Genomic DNA, 17,788 nt, shown 5'->3' on the forward strand with positions numbered 1-17,788 from the left:
TAAAATGATTATGGTCATACATGTTTTCTTGTATCTTCTGTGGCAGTTTTCCTAGTTTGTAAAACTAGAATTGAAATTCATGAGTTGTAGTGATGAGCATTTTTAACTTTACTAGATGATACCAAATTTCCTTCTAAAGTAGTTTTTAACAATTTATACTACCTGCAGCCTGGATGCTCCTGATGCTTTCCATCCTGGCCAGCATTTGGTATTGAGAGATACTTAAATTTTGTTGTTGTTGTTGCCAATCTGATAATGAGTTATTTTCTTTTATGTTCCTCTGACTACCCGTGAATATGAGCATGTTTTCTTTTGTTTATTGGACAAAAGAAAAAATGTTTCATGTTTCTTCTGTGAATTGTCTGTTTACATTATTTGCTATGGGAATAGGATTGTTTATTATGTTGATTTGTAGGAGTGCTTTAAGTATGCTGCATGCTAATTATGTAAAGATTGTATGCATTTTAAATGGCTTCTCTCTCAGCAAGTGGGCTTATTTTTTAAAAATTTTTTGTAACATCTATTGGTATGCACAAACTTTTAATTTTAATAAATTTTAAAGTGTCAAGAAAAAAAATGAAAGAAAATAGACAACACTCTTTCAAGATAGAAACACTCAGAAAACTAAGAGTACAGAGAATTTCCTCAACTGTATAACAGAGGTCATTTTGCAAAACCCACAGTCATCAACATGCTCAGTGGTAAAATACTGAAAACTTTTCCCTACAATCAGGAAAAAGACAATGATGTCCACTTTCACCACTTCTAGTCAATGCTGTCCTGGAAGTTCTAGTCAGAGAAATTAGGCAAGAAAAAGAAGTAAAAGATACCCAAATTACAAAGAAAGAAATAAAACTTAGTACAGAGCTACAGTCTTCTAAATAGTGGTACTGACACGAGGATAGACATAATAGATCAATGGAATAAAACTGAGAGTCTAGAAATAAAACCATAATCTATGGTCTGCTGATTTTCAACAAGATTATCAAGACCATTCAATGGGGAAAGAATAGTCTCTTCAATAAATGGTGCTGGGACAACTAATAGTTACAAGCAAAAGAATGAAGTTGAACCCTATCATACACCATATACAAAAAGTAACTCAAAATGCCTCAAAGATCTAATTATAAGAGCTAAAACTACAACTTTTAGAAGAGAACATAAAGATAAATCGACATGACCTTAGATTTGGCAACAGTTTCTTAGATATGACACCAAAAGCACAAGCAACAAATAAAAAAAAAATTCAACTTCATAAAAATTAAAAAGCTTTGTATATTGATGGACAACATCAAGAAAGTGAAAAGGCAGCCCACAGAATGGAAGAAAATATTTGCAAATCATAATTCTGATAAGGGTCTAATATTCAGAAAACAAAGAACTACAACTCAACAACAAAAAGACAGACAATCCAATTAAAAATGGTCCCTGGGTTAGGAAGATCCCCTGGAAAAGGAAATGGCAACCCACTCCAGTACTCTTGCCTGAAAAATTCCATGGACAGAGGAGCCCAGTGGGCTACAGTCCATGGGGTCACAAAGAGTCGGACATGACTGAGAGACTTCACTTTCTTTTCTTTCTTTCTTTCAAAGCACTTTGATAGACACCTCTCCAAAGAAGATATACAAACAGCCAACAGCCAACAAGCACACGAAAGGAAGCCCAGTATCAGTGGTCATCAGAGAAATGCAAATCAAAATCAAAAGAAGATGCCACTTCCAACTCACTAAGGAGGCTATAGTTTAAAGAAAAAAACAGAAAATAACAAGTGTTGGCAAGTATGTGGAAACTACTAGTAGGAATGTAAAGTGTTGCCCCTGAGTGAAAACCTGCCAGGCAGTACCTCTAAATGTTAAACACAGAGCCACCATATGACCCAGAAATTTCACTCCTAGGTATACACCCAAGAAGTTAAAAAGCAATGTTCAATCAAAAACTTATACAAAATGTTCAAAGCAGCATTAGTCACATTAACCAAAAGGTGGAAATGACCGAAATGTTCATCAACTGATGAATGGATAAATAAATTGTGGTCTATCCATATAATGGAATATTATCCCTAAAAGGAATGAAGCACTGACACATACTACAATGTGGATGAACCTTGAAAACATGCTGAGTGAAAAAAGTCAACGCAAAAGGTGCATATTGTATGATTCCATTTACATGAAATGTGCAGAACAGGCAAAGCTGTAGTGAAAGAAAGCAGATTAGTGATTGACAAGGGCTGGAAGGGACTGCTTAATAGTACAGGATATTCTTTTGGAGTGATGAAAATGTTCTAGAACTGGGTGGTGGTCATGGCTACACATGTGACTGTACTAAATGTCACTGAATTGTACACTTCAAAATGGAGGAAATAATAAGTTTCATATCATGTGAAAAAAAGCATGACTGTTTAAGAGTGAGCCCCCACACGCAGCAGCATTGGAAATGTTTAGCTTTGTAAATCTTGGTTCATCTTACAGGTGGGACATTTATGTTTTAATTTGGGAAACTTTCATTGTTGACATCAAGTAGTTTTTCATATGATTATTGAAAACAAATGTTTTTAATTTTGTTTGATATTTTATATCTTATATTGTTTTAGTTTAATCACTTTAAAATGTTCATATTAACTTTTCATCCATCATGCAAATTGCAAATATTTTCTGGCAATTCAATATTCTCGATTTGTACACAAAAAAGATTCCCTTTGGATTTTTATTGAAATTACATCAAGGACAGATTGTTCTCCAGCTTCTCCACACCACCTTCATCCACGCCTGTCTCATGATTAAATCCTGATCCAAGACCTGCCTCTCAGGACAACTGACCATGGGCTCTGGGGGAAGTGGTTTAGCACTCAAAGTTCAGTCCCTGGATCTGGTCATCCTAACGTGCCAGGGAGCCCCAGCATCACTGGAACAGTCCATCTCCTACTTAGGGGAGGGAAGATCCTCTTCTGTTCCCAGGCCCCATCCTCCTTGCTGACATGGGGACCACAAAAGTTCACAGAGCCCGCCAATAAGGCACTGTCCTCTCCTGCTGCCTTTTCCCCCAAACGGATACCTCTGTCCTCTTCTCCCCAATCACAGGCCAGGCCAGCTAAGCCAGGTGAGGCCTTACACACAGACTGGACCCACACAGTGCATGTTCTCATGGGCCTGGAGCACTCACAAGGTGCCCACACATATGACCTGCCTGGGAGAGGCCGAGGGGTCAGCCATGGGAAGGCTGCAGGGTGCCTCCAGGTGTCCTGTAGAGCCAGTCTCAGGCCACCATCCGGCACCCTGCCAGGAGTGACCCCAAGTTTTATGAGCTGAGCAAGGACATCTTATGACAGTGGGGCTGATCCTAATGAGAGTCCTCACAGGGCCCCATGCCAACCAGGAAGAGCGGGCGTGGAAGCCTCTGTTGGGACAACACACACGCCCAGGAGGGGTATATAAGCCACTGTTCTGAGCCCGTCACACACACACATACTCACGCACACACACACCTCCTCCAGCTCCACCATGGCCTTCTCCAACCTGTCTGCTTGCTCCAGCGACCTGAGCTACAGCAGCCGGGTTTGCCTGCCCGGGTCCTATGACTCCTGCACCGACTCCTCCTGGCAGGTGGACGACTGTCCAGAGAGCTGCTGCGAGCCCCCCTGCTGTGCCCCCAGCTGCTGCGCCCCGGCCCCCCGCCTGACCCTCCTCTGCGCCCCAGTGAGCTGCGAGTCCAGTCCCTGCTGCCAGCCAGCCTGCAGCAGCTCCTGCCTGGCCTTGGGCTGCCAGCAATCTAGCTGCCAGTCCTCCTGCTGCACCTCCTCCCCCTGCCAGCAGGCCTGCTGTGAGCCGGTCTGCTGCAGGCCTGTCTGCTGCAGGCCTGTCTGTTGCACACCTGTCTGTTGCACACCTGTGTGCTATGAAGCCTCCCCCTGTTCTACCTCCTCATGCTGCCAGCAGTCTAGCTGCCAGCCCTCCTGCTGCACCTCCTCCCCCTGCCAGCAGGCCTGCTGTGAGCCCGTCTGCTGCAGGCCCGTGTGCTGTGAGGCCTCCCCCTGCTCAGCCCCCTCGTCCTACTGCAGACCCTCCTCCTCCGTGTCCCTCCTCTGCCGCCCCGTGTGCCGCCCCGCCGGCTACGTGCCCGCCTCCTCCTGCCAGCCCAGCTGCTGCCGCCCAGCCTCCTCCGTGTCCCTCCTCTGCCGCCCCGTGTGCCGCCCTGCCTGCTGCGTGCCTGCCTCCTCCTGCCAGCCCAGCTGCTGCCGCCCGGCCTCCTCCGTGTCCCTGCTCTGCCGGCCCGCATGCTCTCGCCCAGCCTGCTGTGTCCCTGCCTTGACCCCGGAGCCCTGCTGCTGACTTGGCTGGCATGTTCCCTCAGGGCCAGCCAGGCTCCAGGGTCCCTCAACAGAGAGGCTCAGCTCAAATATATCAGCCCTTAACCTCCCCCAGGACTTTAACCCCAGAAAGGACACCCACAGGCCGACTCCTCTGTGTCACCAGGAATGACAAGGACTCCTCATCCTCTAGGGTCTTCTCAGCAGTTGCTGCCAAGGTCATCCTAGAGCCTAAGCCCAGGCTGAGTCAACACGGCGGGTCTGGTTCTCTGGGTCCCGCCCCTCATCGCAGCCCCGCCCCCTCCAGGCCCCGCCCCCTCTGTTCCCAGCCTCTCCTCCACAGGACCTTCCGGCTTAGCCTGATAAACTCCGCTTCTTCACTCCACAAGCTTCCTCATCCCATGTCCTCTCCTGACCTGAGTGTGGTGGTGGCAGGGGCTCTGGGGAGAGGCGCATACCACCCTCAGAACTCCAAATAGAACCTCCCATGACCCTTCCTTGGAGAAGAGAACCAGGAAGGCCCCGGAGTTGGGACCTGGCAAGACAGGGCGTGGCCACCCTGTGCTTCAGGCCGAGGTTGCTCTGTCCAGGCCTCCCCCACAAAGCCGAGGAGTGGCCAAACACCCCGAGGTCAATCACGAGACCTTGGAGGCCTGCCGCTCTGCAACCCAGCCACATTCTGCCTCTCTCCCGTGACACTTGGAGCCCTCCCTCCCCGGTGAGGTCCCGAGGACAGTGAATAGTGTTTCCTCAGCTCTGAATGCTGCTTATCAAAGGCGTACTGTGTCCATCCTGAAGGCTCCACGCAGATCCCCTCACAAGAACCCACCATGGGGTCCCAGCTGCCACCGTTGCTTTGGCCCCAGCATCCATGCCAGGCTGCTCCCAGCATACGATTGGGACAGCAGGACACAGGCCTCCTGCTCCAACTATACATCCACCTGCTGAGGCATTAGAGCTCTGGGGAGGGCCAAGGTGCTGCCCACCAGGCCCTCCTTCCTTCCTGCTCCCCAAGCAGAGGAGTCTGGTCAACCTGGGCATGTCAAGGCCCTTCCCCATTCTGCTCCCCCTCTTACTCTTCCCACAGGCATCCCCAAAATAAACTTCTAGCAAGTCTATCCTGTGCTGGCACTGGCTTCTTGGAGAACCCAAAAGGACTCCTGCAGCCTCATTTTAGTGCATAAAGAGGGGAGGGAGGGAGGGAGACAGGAGGAGGGGGAGGGAGGGGTGGAGGAATGAGTGATTAAGCTATGGCCCAGTGCCAGAGCAACACCTTACATGAAAAATTCACACCAGCCTTTGCATACAAGTGTGCTCAGTCATTTCAGTCATATCCAACTCTTTGCAACCCCATAGACTGTGGCCTGCCAGGCTCCTCTATCCATGGGATTCTCCAGGCAAGAATACTGGAGTGGGTTGCCATGCCCTCCTTCCAGGGGATGTTTCTGACCCAGGGATCGAACCCATGTCTTCTGTGTCTCCTGCACTGCAGATGAAGTCTTTACCACTGAGTCACCACTGAAACCCCACACCAGTCTCTGTTTGCCTTTAAATTACTTCAATCTATTCTGAGGAATTTTGGCAAAATCTTCACCTCGATATGCATGTATCTCAGTCTAAACCCATAATGAATTCATCTACTCATTTCTTGTGGACATCACCTTTTCCTGGCTGCTGGAAAGATCTGAGTGCACTAAGATACAAAACAAAGACTTGTGCTAATAAGGCAACAAAGGAAATAATATGAAATCATAAACAGAATCAATTAATCCAAAAAGAAAGCATAAAATGATGAAAAGGGGAGGAAGAGTATGGGACAAATAGCATTATCACACTAAACATAGGTTGTCTGCATGCTCCAATTAAGATGGAGACCGGTTGACTGAAGTTGACCTAACTTTATGCTGACTATGAGAAATGCACTTTAAATACAAAATGAAAATGGGTTAAAAATAAAATGTTGGAAAGAGATATATCATGTTAACATTAATCAAAAGAAACCTGGGAAGTTTATCAATACCATAAAATATAGTTTCCAGATCAAAAACTATTGCCAGGGATGGAGAGGATCCTTTCACAAAGATAAAATAGTCACTCAACCCTAAATATTGATGCATCTAAATGTATGATGCTTCAAAATGTATGAAGCAAAAACTGATTGACCTGCAATGAGAAACAGACAAATCTACTCTTACAGCTTGAGATTTCAATAATCCTCTCTCAATAACTTATAAAACATGGAGACAGAAGGTCAGGAAGGATATAGACTACTGAGTGGCTCAGTGGTGAAGAATCTGCCTGCAATGCAGGAGACACAGGTAGACATGGGTTCAATTCCTATGTCAGGAAGTTTCCCTGGAGAAAGAAATGGCAAAACACTCCAGTATTCTTGCCTGGGATATCCCATGGACAGAGGAGACTGGTGGTCTACAGTCCATGGGATTGCAGAGAGTCAGACATGACTTAGTGACTGAACATGAACATATTAACCAGTGAACTATTTTGACAGTAAAAAAACACTCCACCCCCAAACAGAAAAACCTTTCATTTTCAATCAAAGCAAAACATGTATCAAGAAAGTTCACATTTGTTGAGATAGACTATTTGGGGGCTATAAAAGCAAGTCTCTGTAAATCTGAAAATATTTGAATCACAAAACAGGTATTTTCTGACCACATTGGGATTAAATTAGAAACCCAGGAACAGAAAGATCTTGTAAAATCCCCAACTACTTAGAAATGAAATAGACTTCTAAATAAAACATAAATCAGGAAATGAAGAAAAAAGGAAATCAGGAAATATTTTGACATGTATAAAAGTGAAAATATAACATATCAAAATTCGTGGGATGTTGCTAAAGTGATGCTGAGTGGGACATTTGTAGCACTGAATGTCCTTGTCTGAGAAGAAGAAAACTCTCAAATAAATGACCTCGGCTTCTGCCTTGAGAAGCTAGAAGGCAAATTAAATTCAAAACAGAAAACCAAAACCAAAGATCAGAGTAGAAAATCAATGGAATGGGAAACAGAAAAATAAAAGATAAAATCAAATAAGCCAAAAGCTGTTTCCTTGTGAAAATGGATAAAATCGAATAATCTTTATCCATACTGACCAGCAAGCCAAACAGAGAAGATACTAATCACCAATATCAAGAATGAGAGATGTGACATCACTAGAAATCCTACAGACATTGGAAGTGTAATAAGGGAACATTATGAGTCACTTTATGCCCACAAATTTGACAAACTAAGTGAAACAGATTAATTAGTTAGAAGACACAAACTGTCAAAAATCACTCAAGAAGAAATATATAAACTGAATAGCCCTATATCCATCAGAGAAGTTGGATTTATAGTTAAAAACCTTTCCATAACCCACCTGCCCATTGACAGATGAATGGTTAGCAAACTGAGAAAAATATACACGTTGGAGTCTTACTCTGCAGTAAAAAGGAGCAAATTATTGACACACACCACAGCCTGAGTGGATCTCAAGGGAGTTGTGTGGATTGAAAAAAGTCAATCTCAAAAACTGACATATTGTAGGATGCAAAAAAATGTTCAAAACTACTGTACAATTGCACTCATTTCACATGCTAGTAAGGTTATGCTCAAAATCCTTCAAGCTAGGCTTCAGCAGTACCTGAACAAGAACTTCCAGATGTACAAGGTAGATTTAGAAAAGGCAGAGGAACCAGAGGCCAAATTGCTAACATTCATTGGATCGTAGAGAAAACAAGGGAATTCCAGAAAAACATCTACTTCTGCTTTATTGACTATGCTAAAGCCTTTGATTGTGTAGTTCACAACAAACTGTGGAAAATTCTTAGAGATGATCAGACCACCTTACCTGCCTCCTGAGAAACCTGTATGCAGATTAAGAAGTAATAGTTAGAACCCAACATGGAACACCTGACTGGTTCAAAATTGGGCAAGAAATACCACAAGGCTGTATATTGTCACCCTGCTTATGTAACTTATATGCAGAGTAAATCATGTGGAATGCCTGGCTGGATGAATCACAAGCTGGAATTAAGATTGCCAGGAGAAATATCAACAACCTCAGATTTGCATACGATACCAGTCTAATTGCAGAAAGTGAAGAGGAACTATAGAGCCTCTTGATGAAGGTGAAAAAGGACAGTGAAAAAGCTGGCTTAAAACTCAACATTCAAAAAACTAAGATCATGGCATTTGGTCCTGTCACTTCCATGCAAATAGATAGGGAAAAAGTAGAAGCAGTGACAGAATCTGCCTGTGATGCAGGAGACTCAGGTTCAGTCTGGGTCAGGAAGATTCCCTGGAAGAGGGCATGGTAGCTCACTCCAGTATTCTTGCCTGGAGAATCCCATGGACACAGGAGGCTGGTGGGCTGCAGTCCGTAGGTTCGCAGAGCGTCGGCCACGACTGAGTGACTAACACTTTCCCTGCTGACGGACACACGGCTGGTGCCGCTTCCGCCTGCTGCCTTCCAGCCTTTCAGTGCTGGGAGCCAGGACAGTAGCCAGGTGGCTTCTGTTCAGGGTGGCTCTGACTTGTAGGAAACTCTTTTCTTGAGCTTACATCCGCTCCTCTGCCACCCTGGCTCCTGGTCCAGCCTTCAATGAAGCTTGCAGTGAACCTTATTCCTGGAAAGCCCTCTGGGAAATTGCAGGCAGCTGCAAGTTAGGCTCTGCCTACCGCCGCCCCATTACTCTTTCCTTAAAGAGCCCAGGATCAAGCTTCTCAATGGAGACGCTGGGAGAACAGCCCTTTGGATTCAGCAGCCTGGGCTGCCCCTCCCCACAGAGTGCTGCCAACCTTGATGTCCCAGGAGCATGGCTTTCTCAGAAGAACCCCCATCCCAGGACAGGAGTTCCATGCTGGCCGCGGCTTGTCCAGGACAGCAAATGGCAAGGAGACAGGGCTTAGGGGAAAATCACAAAAAAGCCGGCATTGAGGCTCAGAGATTTATTTTTTATAGATCGCTAAGCTTTCATGGATAAGAAAAGTAAGGTGGATGTCCCGCCTCTATGGGATGCGGGTCTGTCACCAATTCAGCACTGAGATGCGTGGACAGAATCCTGTTAATTAGACAAGGAGAGGCCTTTCGAGATCAATAGCAGAGCATCGCTTTTCTGGATGATCTGTCAGTAGCAGGGAGGGCTTCCACAGGGGAGGGGCCTGCAGATGAGGGCAGGGCGGGAGGGCTGGCAGGCGGGGGCCACACACACGGTGGGCTGGCAGCTCACGAGGACACACACTGCTGGCTGGCAGCTCACGGGCACACAGCAGGATGCCTGGCAGGGGCTGGGCTCGCAGTAGGAGGCCACTGGGCAGCATGGGGATGGGCACCTGCCAGCAGGTTGGCACAGCAGAGCCACACGGCGGGCACCGCAGGGGCTCCCGCAGCCCAAAGCGGGGCAGCAGACAGCAGGGCAGGCCGGCTGGCAGGAGCTGGGCACACAGCAAATGTCCTGGCAGGAGCTGGGCACACAGCAGGCCGGCTGGCAGCTCACAGGGCAGCTGGTGTCACACATGGTGGTTTGGGGCTGGGAGGGGTCGGGGCGGAGGACGGGGCTGGTCTGGAGGCTCCCTCCCCAGGGTGTCCTTTATACCCAGGCCATGGCATCTTGGCAATGAGGCCCTGGGTGTCTTCCTCGTGGCCGCCTGCTGTTTTTCCTCCTCCTCCCCCCAAGGGTCTCTTCCTGGAGCTTCCGGCAGCGGTGACTCAGTTCAGGAAGCTCCCTGAGCTGGAGGCTGACAGTGACCCAGTGGCCCTGGGATTTCTGGAATCAGAGCCTGGGTTGGATGGGGAAGGACCGTCAGGCCAGCACTGGGTCCCCTCATGATTTTCAAGGTCCTCTCCAGTTTAACCACCCTGTCATCTGTCCACACAAGCACAGTCACACTCACTGCACCAGTGCCCACATTTGATTTGTCATCCAGAAGGTTCTCCTTCGGGGTTGGGCTCCTCACTGGGGGCTGTGGCCACGTTATTGCCATAATCATAACAACAGGGTTCCAGTTCATGCCAGGGCTGAGCTAAGCATTTTACATGGACTGTCTTGTAACCAATCAGTTATCAACCCTGCCACCATTCAAGGGGCTGACAACACAGATATCTAGTCAGGAAGACCTGGAAGGTCCTGTATGCATGCAGGTTCCACCCCTGAGAATGGAGAAGCTCTGAAGCGGCTCGGTCTCACTCTGCAATCTGTGGTCTTTACATTGCTCCTAACGGAGTGGGATTTAGATGTGGTATATGATTCTTGGATCTGTAAATTGGAATTTTCCTAATCAGATTTGGGGGGTTTGTCCCTTATTTCTTCAAAATATCCTTAGGCTTTGGTGTCATTCTTTTCTCCTAATGAGGTTGAAATTACTTGCATGTTAGCCTTTCTGATATGGTCTCAAAAACCCTCTTCATTTTTTTTATTTCTTTGTCCCTCTTCTTCAGATTGGATACTTTCTACTGACATGTCTTCAAGCTCACTGACTTTCTTCTTCCATAGCCCAGGTTATGCTGACTGGTCCTCAGGCTCTATGATCTGAGACTGTCCCCCTACACTGGCTCTCTGGCACCCCATGCTGTGGGATTTCCCACTGCTCCTGGAACATTTCTGTTTCTGCAGCAAGGTCCTCACACCTGCTCCTTGCTGCCTCTGCCTAGAGCATCCACCACCCCTGACCTTTCACTGTACCCACTGTCAGCTCAGCATCACCTCCTCCCAGAGGGCCCCAGATCACCCACCAGCACTCACTTCTCCACTGAACCTGCTTTCCTTTCTGGGCCTCAGCCCCCACCCCCCAGAATGCATTGATTTTTCATTCACTCATTTATCCATTGCCCTGGAGGGCTCACGAAGTTGGACGTCTGTACCCCAGCACACAGAATAATCTGCTGCCTGAGCAAATCGGTTCTTGCATGATTACAATAAGGCAGGAGCTGATAGACTTTCTGTAAAGGCAGAGAGTAAGCATCTCAAGCTTTGTAGCTATGTGGTTTCGCTCACAGCAACCCAACATTGTAAGGAAAAGCAGCCTTAGACACAGTAAATGCATGTGTGTGGCTATGCCCCAAAGAACTTCATTGATACACAGGAAACAAAGCAGATTTTCCCCAGAGAATGAAGTTTGCAGGCTCCTGCTTCAGTGTTTTCCTATGCAAAATAAAAAAGCTCGAGGGCTTCCCTGGCAGCTCAGACAGTAAAGCATCTGCCTGCAACGCGGGAGACCCAGGTTCGATCCCTGGGTTGGGAAGATCCCCTGGAGAAGGAAATGGCAACCCACCCTAGTACCCTTGCCTGAAAAATTCCATGGACTGAGAAGCCTGGTAGGCTACAGTCCATGGGGTCACAAAGAGTCAGACATGACTGAGCAACTTCACTTTCACTTTCACATGCAAAGTAAAAGCTCAAAGTATACAATGGCCTCAAAGTCTTCACTGACAGCATGGGATTAAAAGGAGTAAAAGGATACAGTACTTTTAGTCAATCTGGGGGTGCCCCATGCACAATGATAGCCTGGAGAAACACCATGAACCCCATGGAAAGGCAAACTAGAATATCCTGTTTAGAGGGAGGAACTGGCCTCAAAGCCAAATTAATTTATGGAGGAGAATGGCCCAGAAAAGCGTGCCCCAGGATAATAAGATGTTGGGGAAACACAGTGGCAACAACCACAAGGAAGTCAACAGTTGTGCTTCTATGTTGCTGGGACGCCCACAACCTGGGTATAAAAGCTGCCAAGACAGGCAGCCTGCAGACAGACATCACCAGCTCTCCTCCCAACACCAGCCAGCCCCACGCCACCATGTGCCACACCAGCTGCTCCTCAGGCTGCCAGGCTGCCTGCGTGCCCAGCTCCTGCCAGCCGTCCTGCAGCACGTCCAGCCCCTGCCACACGTCCTGCTTCACGTCCAGCCCCTGCCAGGTGACCTGCGTGCCCGTGAGTTACAGGCCAGCCATATGCCTGCCAGTGACCTACAAGCCCACCCTGTGTGTGACTCCTTCCTGCCAGTCCTCTGTGTTCCTGCCCGTGCGCTACAGACCGGCCTTGTATGTCACCCCCTCCTGCCAGTCCTCAGGGTGCTACCAGCCCTCCCGCCCCACCCTGGTCTGCAGACCTGTCTCCTGTAGCACCCCTTCCTGCTTGTGATCACGAGCCTCCTCCCAGATGCTCCCAGTGCAGACCGGATCACTCCTATACCCCTCCCAGCACGAGTCCTCAGGGGGCCTCCAGGTCTGAATGTGGCAGATGAAAAGCATGATCGACCAACCTCTGAACCTGGGTGAGAACGTGGCAGGATGATCTGGTCCCTTCTGTGAACTGGTGCATCCGCCCCTACCCAGAGGAAGCCCTGGTTCCCAGGGTCCTTCTCTGTCTTCAGCAGGAAACCACACCCAACGTGAGCCAAATACAAATAAACCATGCTATCTCAATGCAGCCTGTCCCATTTTATCTTCACATATTTTGAAGTTTTCTTCTTGAAAGTGTATACAAATCATAAGTACAGAGGACTCTCCTCAAAGAGCCCTCTTGACAGCTCAGCTGAAGGTAGAGGGTCCTTAATGGGTGGAGGGTGGGGAAGGTATGTCCCCACATCAGCCACTCGAGACTCTCATTGTGGGTGGGGAAGGACTTCCCCTACCTCTGAGTGACGGGTGGGAAACAGGCCCAGACCCAGGTCCAACCTGGTGCCTAAAGGATGACCACACAGGGAGGCCAGAAGGCTCACACAAACCAACCACACACACAAAGGGGAGTCCGACCATCCCAGGGAGAGGAGACAGACCTGAGAAAGCCTCACCCCTCAGGCCCAGGCACATAGGGCTTGCCAGGGTTGACCCTGGGCCGAGACCAGAGAGCCCCGCTTTCCTCCTGGCTCCAGCTTGGCCAGCACAGCTGCCTGAGCAGCATCAGGCCCCAGCAGGGGCAGCTAAAGAATGTAGGACAGAGCAAACACACTGTGTCCACAACCCCTGTCCTCAGCACAAGATGCTGACAACCACACAAGGAATCTGAGGTCAGTGGTACCCGGATGGTCCTCAGAAAACACCAAAACCCAAACCGAGGTCAACATCTGAGCAGGCTGATTCAAATGTCCCCACACACTGATGACCTGATACCTATTCGCAGGAAGAAACACAGTTTATGTCCATTTAAATTAACACATCTGAGGTTGACAAAACTTAGAAGACATTCAAAAAAGCAGTGAAAAATCAATTCATTGTCAAGAGACAAAGTAGTCAATACAACTGGACTCCAAGTGACCCAGATGCTGCAGTCATGAAACTGAAATTTAAAAATAAATGTGACTAATATGTTAAAGGGTTGAGTGTAAAACACGGACCACACATATGAACAGATGGGGAATGGCTGCAGAGAGACGGAAAATAGAGGAAAGGGTCAAATGGAAAGTATAGAAATAAAAATACAATATCAAAGATGAATTCCTTCAGTGGGCTCTTGAGTAGACCTGACAGTCAAGTGCGGAATTGATGAACTTGAAGATGGGGAAATAGAAACTACCATATTCAAACGCAAAGAGCAAGATGGTGGGGGTGGGGATAAGAACAGAACATCACAGATTCTGGGACAATATCAAACTATCATTGATGCATGTAACTAGAGTCCAGAGAGAGAAAAGGCGTAGAATTTATCTCTTCACAGAAGAAATATTTGAAGAAATCATATCTGAGAAATTTTCTACAAGTGATGAAAGACATAAGCCTAAAAACACGAGAGCACCTCAAGTGGGATAAGTATCTTCTCCCTTCCCCACCCCTGACCAAAAAAAAATGACCTGGACATATCATATTAAAATAGTGCTGTCAAAAAAAAAAAAGTGGAAATCTTGAAAGCACTCATATGAGAAATACATGCCATGCACAGAAGAGGAAAAATAAGAATTACATCAGAGTTCTAACTAGAAATTATACAATCCAAAAGACAATGGAATGACATCTATAAAATACTAAAAGAAAAATTTGTCAGCCCACAAAACTGGGAAAAATCTTTCAAAATTGAAAGTGAAATAAACACTCTCTTATTTTTTATTTATTTTTTTATTTTTTATTAGTTGGAGGCTAATTACTTCACAACATTTCAGTGGGTTTTGTCACACATTGATATGAATCAGCCATAGAGTTACATGCATTCCCCATCCCGATCCCCCCTCCCACCTCCCTCTCCACCCGATTCCTCTGGGTCTTCCCAGTACACCAGGCCCGAGCACTTGTCTCATGCATCCCACCTGGGCTGGTGATCTGTTTCACCATAGATAATATATATGCTGTTCTTTCGAAACATCCCACCCTCACATTCTCCCACAGAGTTCAAAAGTCTGTTCTGTACTTCTGTGTCTCTTTTTCTGTTTTGCATATAGGGTTGTCGTTACCATCTTTCTAAATTCCATATATATGTGTTAGTATGCTCTAATGTTCTTTATCTTTCTGGCTTACTTCACTCTGTATAATGGGCTCCAGTTTCATCCATCTCATTAGAACTGATTCAGATGAATTCTTTTTAATGGCTGAGTAATATTCCATGGTGTATATGTACCACAGCTTCCTTATCCATTCATCTGCTAATGGGCATCTAGGTTGCTTCCATGTCCTGGCTATTATAAACAGTGCTGCAATGAACATTGGGGTGCATTGGGGTGTCTCTTTCAGATCTGGTTTCCTCAGTAACACTCTCTTAGATAAACAAAAAATGAGAGAGATCAGCAGATGATATATGCTACAGGAAATATTAAGAAAATTTCTTCAGGTCAAGGAGTATGATAGCATAGGGAAACTTGGGCCTACACAAGGAAAAGAATGGCTCTAGAAATTATTTTAAAGAGAAGATAAATACAAAAATTATTATGATAGTTGTCTAGAGCAAATATAGTAATAGTGCACTGTGGGATTCTTAATAAATGGAAAAGTAAAATATGACAATAACACAAAGGATATGAAAGGGACATGGAAGTGCTGTGCTGTGGAATCCTGACAGTGTGGATGCAAAGGTAGAATATTGTCTGGAAGCAGACTGTGTTATATTGAAGGTGTAGAGTATAAAGTCTAGGTCAAGCAGCATCCAAAAGATGTATAAGTGATGAGCTAAAAGTAGAGATTAAATGGAATAATTAAAAATATTAGACCTAAAAAGAAGGAAATGAGGAAAAAGAACAGACGGGACAAACTGAACACAGCTAGCAAGATGGTATTCTACCTTTAAAAATTGGAACAATTACATTATATGCAAAATGTCTAAACATCAAAATCAAAAGACAGAGATTTTCACATTGGATCAAAAAGCAGTACCCAACCATAAGCTATCTATCAGAAATCCCACGCAGGGCTCAAATTTCCTCCCTCTGAGTGATGTCCAGCTGGTCTGTCTTCCCCAGGGGCTACAGAGCCATGCAGGCAGGAGTCTGGGCCCGTTACCCCAGGGTTCTCCCCTCCTTCCCAACACCAGGTCCCCACACCGGCAGGCAGGACGCCCAAATGTCCCCACAGCAAGAGGCCCAGCGGGGAATTGAGCGGAAGAGCTGAGCAACATGCCCCAGCCCCATGCACAGCTTGCAAAGACACCCCAGGGCATGTGAGTGTTGGCGCCCACCAGGGACACCCAGGGACTGGCAGGACGGGTACACCGGGACCCTGACTCCTCAGGCAGTTTGCCCACCTCACACCACCAGTAGGGCCCAGTGCCCAGCACGAGCCCTGCCCGGCTCCAGCACAGCCACTCCCACCCCAGAGACTGCAGGCTGTCCTTGCTGGACTGGCTTCACGGGGCACCCAGCACCGGGACAGGAAAGTGCAAAGAGGATCAACAGCACAAAGAGCGGCCGCGTTGCCGGGACACACATCCCGGGTAACAAAGGCTGCTGGGGAGGGACCCGCAGAGCGGACCAGCAGCCCCACCACCATGTGCCGCGTCGGCTCGCCCGCCGGCCGCGGTGCCCTGGGCTGCGCCCCCATCTGCTGCCCGCCCCTGGTGTGTGGGGGTGCCTGCGACTCCCCCGACCCCAGCGGGTCTCCGCTGTGCCGTCCCGGTGACTGCATGGTCGCAGCCTGCCAGCCGCTCTGCCACGCTCACTGCGCGTGCAGCCCCGCCTGCTGCATTCCTGTGACCTGCCAGGCCATGCCGTGTGAGCCCCACACCTGCTTCTGCGTGCCTCTCTTGAGCTGCATCCCAGCCTGCTGCTGACGCCACAGTGGGTGAAGCCGTGGCTCCTGAGCCCGGATGCTGAGCTGTCAGTCAAAGGTCTTCACCCTCTGGTTCTGCCCTCCGTGGGGAACAAGCTCTCTAGGCCCCACAACTGGCTGATCACCAAAGACCCTACCCGCTCCTGCTGGGTTGCTGAACCAGGAGCCCACCCCACTGGCTGGTTAATAAACGCATCCACCCAGCTCCCTCTCCTCCGAAATGGTCAGGAGCCCATGCCCCGGGACTGGGAGGGCAGTTTGTGTGTGCAAAGGGGCTGGGGGGCAGGACTGGGAACTGGCCCGTCCTCGTGAGGATGTCCCAAGGAGGGGCCCAAGCTTGGTGCCCACCTCTGTCCCCCCTGCCCTCGTGGTCCTGCCTGCAGCCTGCGAGGCTGGCCAAGCACCACACTGCCCTTGGTCATGAGCCAGGGGACGCTCGGCCACTCCCGTGAAGAGCCCTGACCTGGGGGTCTAGCACCAGGACGGAAGGGGGTGTGGTGACAGCCCAGCCAGGCTGCTTCCCCAGCCGCCCCATTCCAGCCTCTGCCTGGCCCTCAGCAGGGAGAAGCAGCACCCGTCTCCTGAGCACCTGGGGTACCCGGCCAGTGTGCTGGCCGCCACGACGCCTAGCCAAGGGAGCTCCTGGTCGTGGATGCTCGGGGGTGGAGAGGAGCGGGGCTGTAGGCCCTCCCCTCACGTCCACCTCCACACCCACTGAGGAGGCCCAGGGCGGACAGCCTTGAGTCACTGCCGTAGAGTCCTGGCCATGGTGAGTGAGGTGACCCTCAGATGACCACGCAGGTCAGGGTGAATGTGCAGCAATGCCTACACACCTGCAGGGCCCCCAGCAATCTGCCGTCCTCCCCTCCCTCACATGACGTGTGCAGCCTGGTGTGGTGGTCTGTGCGCGGGCTGGAAAAGAATTCCCAGATATGAGACAGAATGAGAGGAGAATAGAGTTTATTAGAGTGGGAGACGCATTTAAAACGGGGCCGGCTCAGCAGAAAGCCGACTTCGAAAGTGAAGACTTGGTCAGCTAAAATATAATTCTGGCATTGCATTTAATGTTATGGACGATCGTCCTCACAAGCCGCGTAATCCTTTTTCCACTTGTAACTTCTCTTCAGACAATTTTAGTTTAGCTTCATGTACCTTACAGTAGGCAGAGAGGAGGATCCAGCCTGCCAGCCAGCACGGCACATTCTAATCCTTTCTAAACTGGCACTAGCCACCAACATTCAATAACTTCTAAAGGTTCAGTCCACTTTAACGTAAGGTTCCAATTCTCACACAATCCAGTG

General features: G+C 48.3%; 3 protein-coding genes across 5 annotated transcripts in view; 2 read left to right on the plus strand and 1 right to left on the minus strand.

The window, feature by feature from the left end:
- TSPEAR (thrombospondin type laminin G domain and EAR repeats) overlaps nucleotides 1–17,788 on the minus strand; it is a 142,458-nt gene that overhangs the window by 90,340 nt on the left and 34,330 nt on the right. The gene's annotated exons all lie outside the window — the stretch shown is intronic.
- Nucleotides 3,461–5,421, plus strand: LOC122445415 (keratin-associated protein 10-8-like). Of its 3 annotated transcripts, none has more exons than XM_043474553.1 (2): nucleotides 3,461–3,837; nucleotides 3,991–5,421. In XM_043474553.1, exons 1-2 carry the CDS (start codon nucleotides 3,498–3,500, stop codon nucleotides 4,323–4,325), a joined length of 675 nt encoding a protein of 224 aa, XP_043330488.1. In that variant the 5' UTR covers nucleotides 3,461–3,497; the 3' UTR covers nucleotides 4,326–5,421. The 3 variants fall into 3 exon arrangements, with proteins under 3 accessions (XP_043330488.1, XP_043330490.1, XP_043330489.1); XM_043474555.1 differs by having other exon boundaries at nucleotides 3,461–3,763; nucleotides 3,932–5,421; XM_043474554.1 differs by having other exon boundaries at nucleotides 3,461–3,748; nucleotides 3,917–5,421.
- Nucleotides 12,044–12,725, plus strand: LOC122445423 (keratin-associated protein 12-2). Its single transcript, XM_043474575.1, has one exon. It carries the CDS (start codon nucleotides 12,097–12,099, stop codon nucleotides 12,439–12,441), a length of 345 nt encoding a protein of 114 aa, XP_043330510.1. The 5' UTR covers nucleotides 12,044–12,096; the 3' UTR covers nucleotides 12,442–12,725.

This window comes from Cervus canadensis, chromosome 7, assembly GCF_019320065.1.
Source record: "Cervus canadensis isolate Bull #8, Minnesota chromosome 7, ASM1932006v1, whole genome shotgun sequence".
In the NCBI taxonomy this organism is placed as follows: Eukaryota; Metazoa; Chordata; class Mammalia; order Artiodactyla; family Cervidae; genus Cervus; species Cervus canadensis.

Bases quoted from the DNA above. Each gene is read 5' to 3' on its own strand.
- LOC122445415 (XM_043474553.1), top strand. From the start codon at position 3,498: ATGGCCTTCTCCAACCTGTCTGCTTGCTCCAGCGACCTGAGCTACAGC. The intron at 3,838-3,990 runs CTGTCTGCTGCA...CCTGCTGTGAGC, and splicing joins TGAGCCGGTCTGCTGCAGGC to CCGTCTGCTGCAGGCCCGTG.
- LOC122445423 (XM_043474575.1), top strand. From the start codon at position 12,097: ATGTGCCACACCAGCTGCTCCTCAGGCTGCCAGGCTGCCTGCGTGCCC.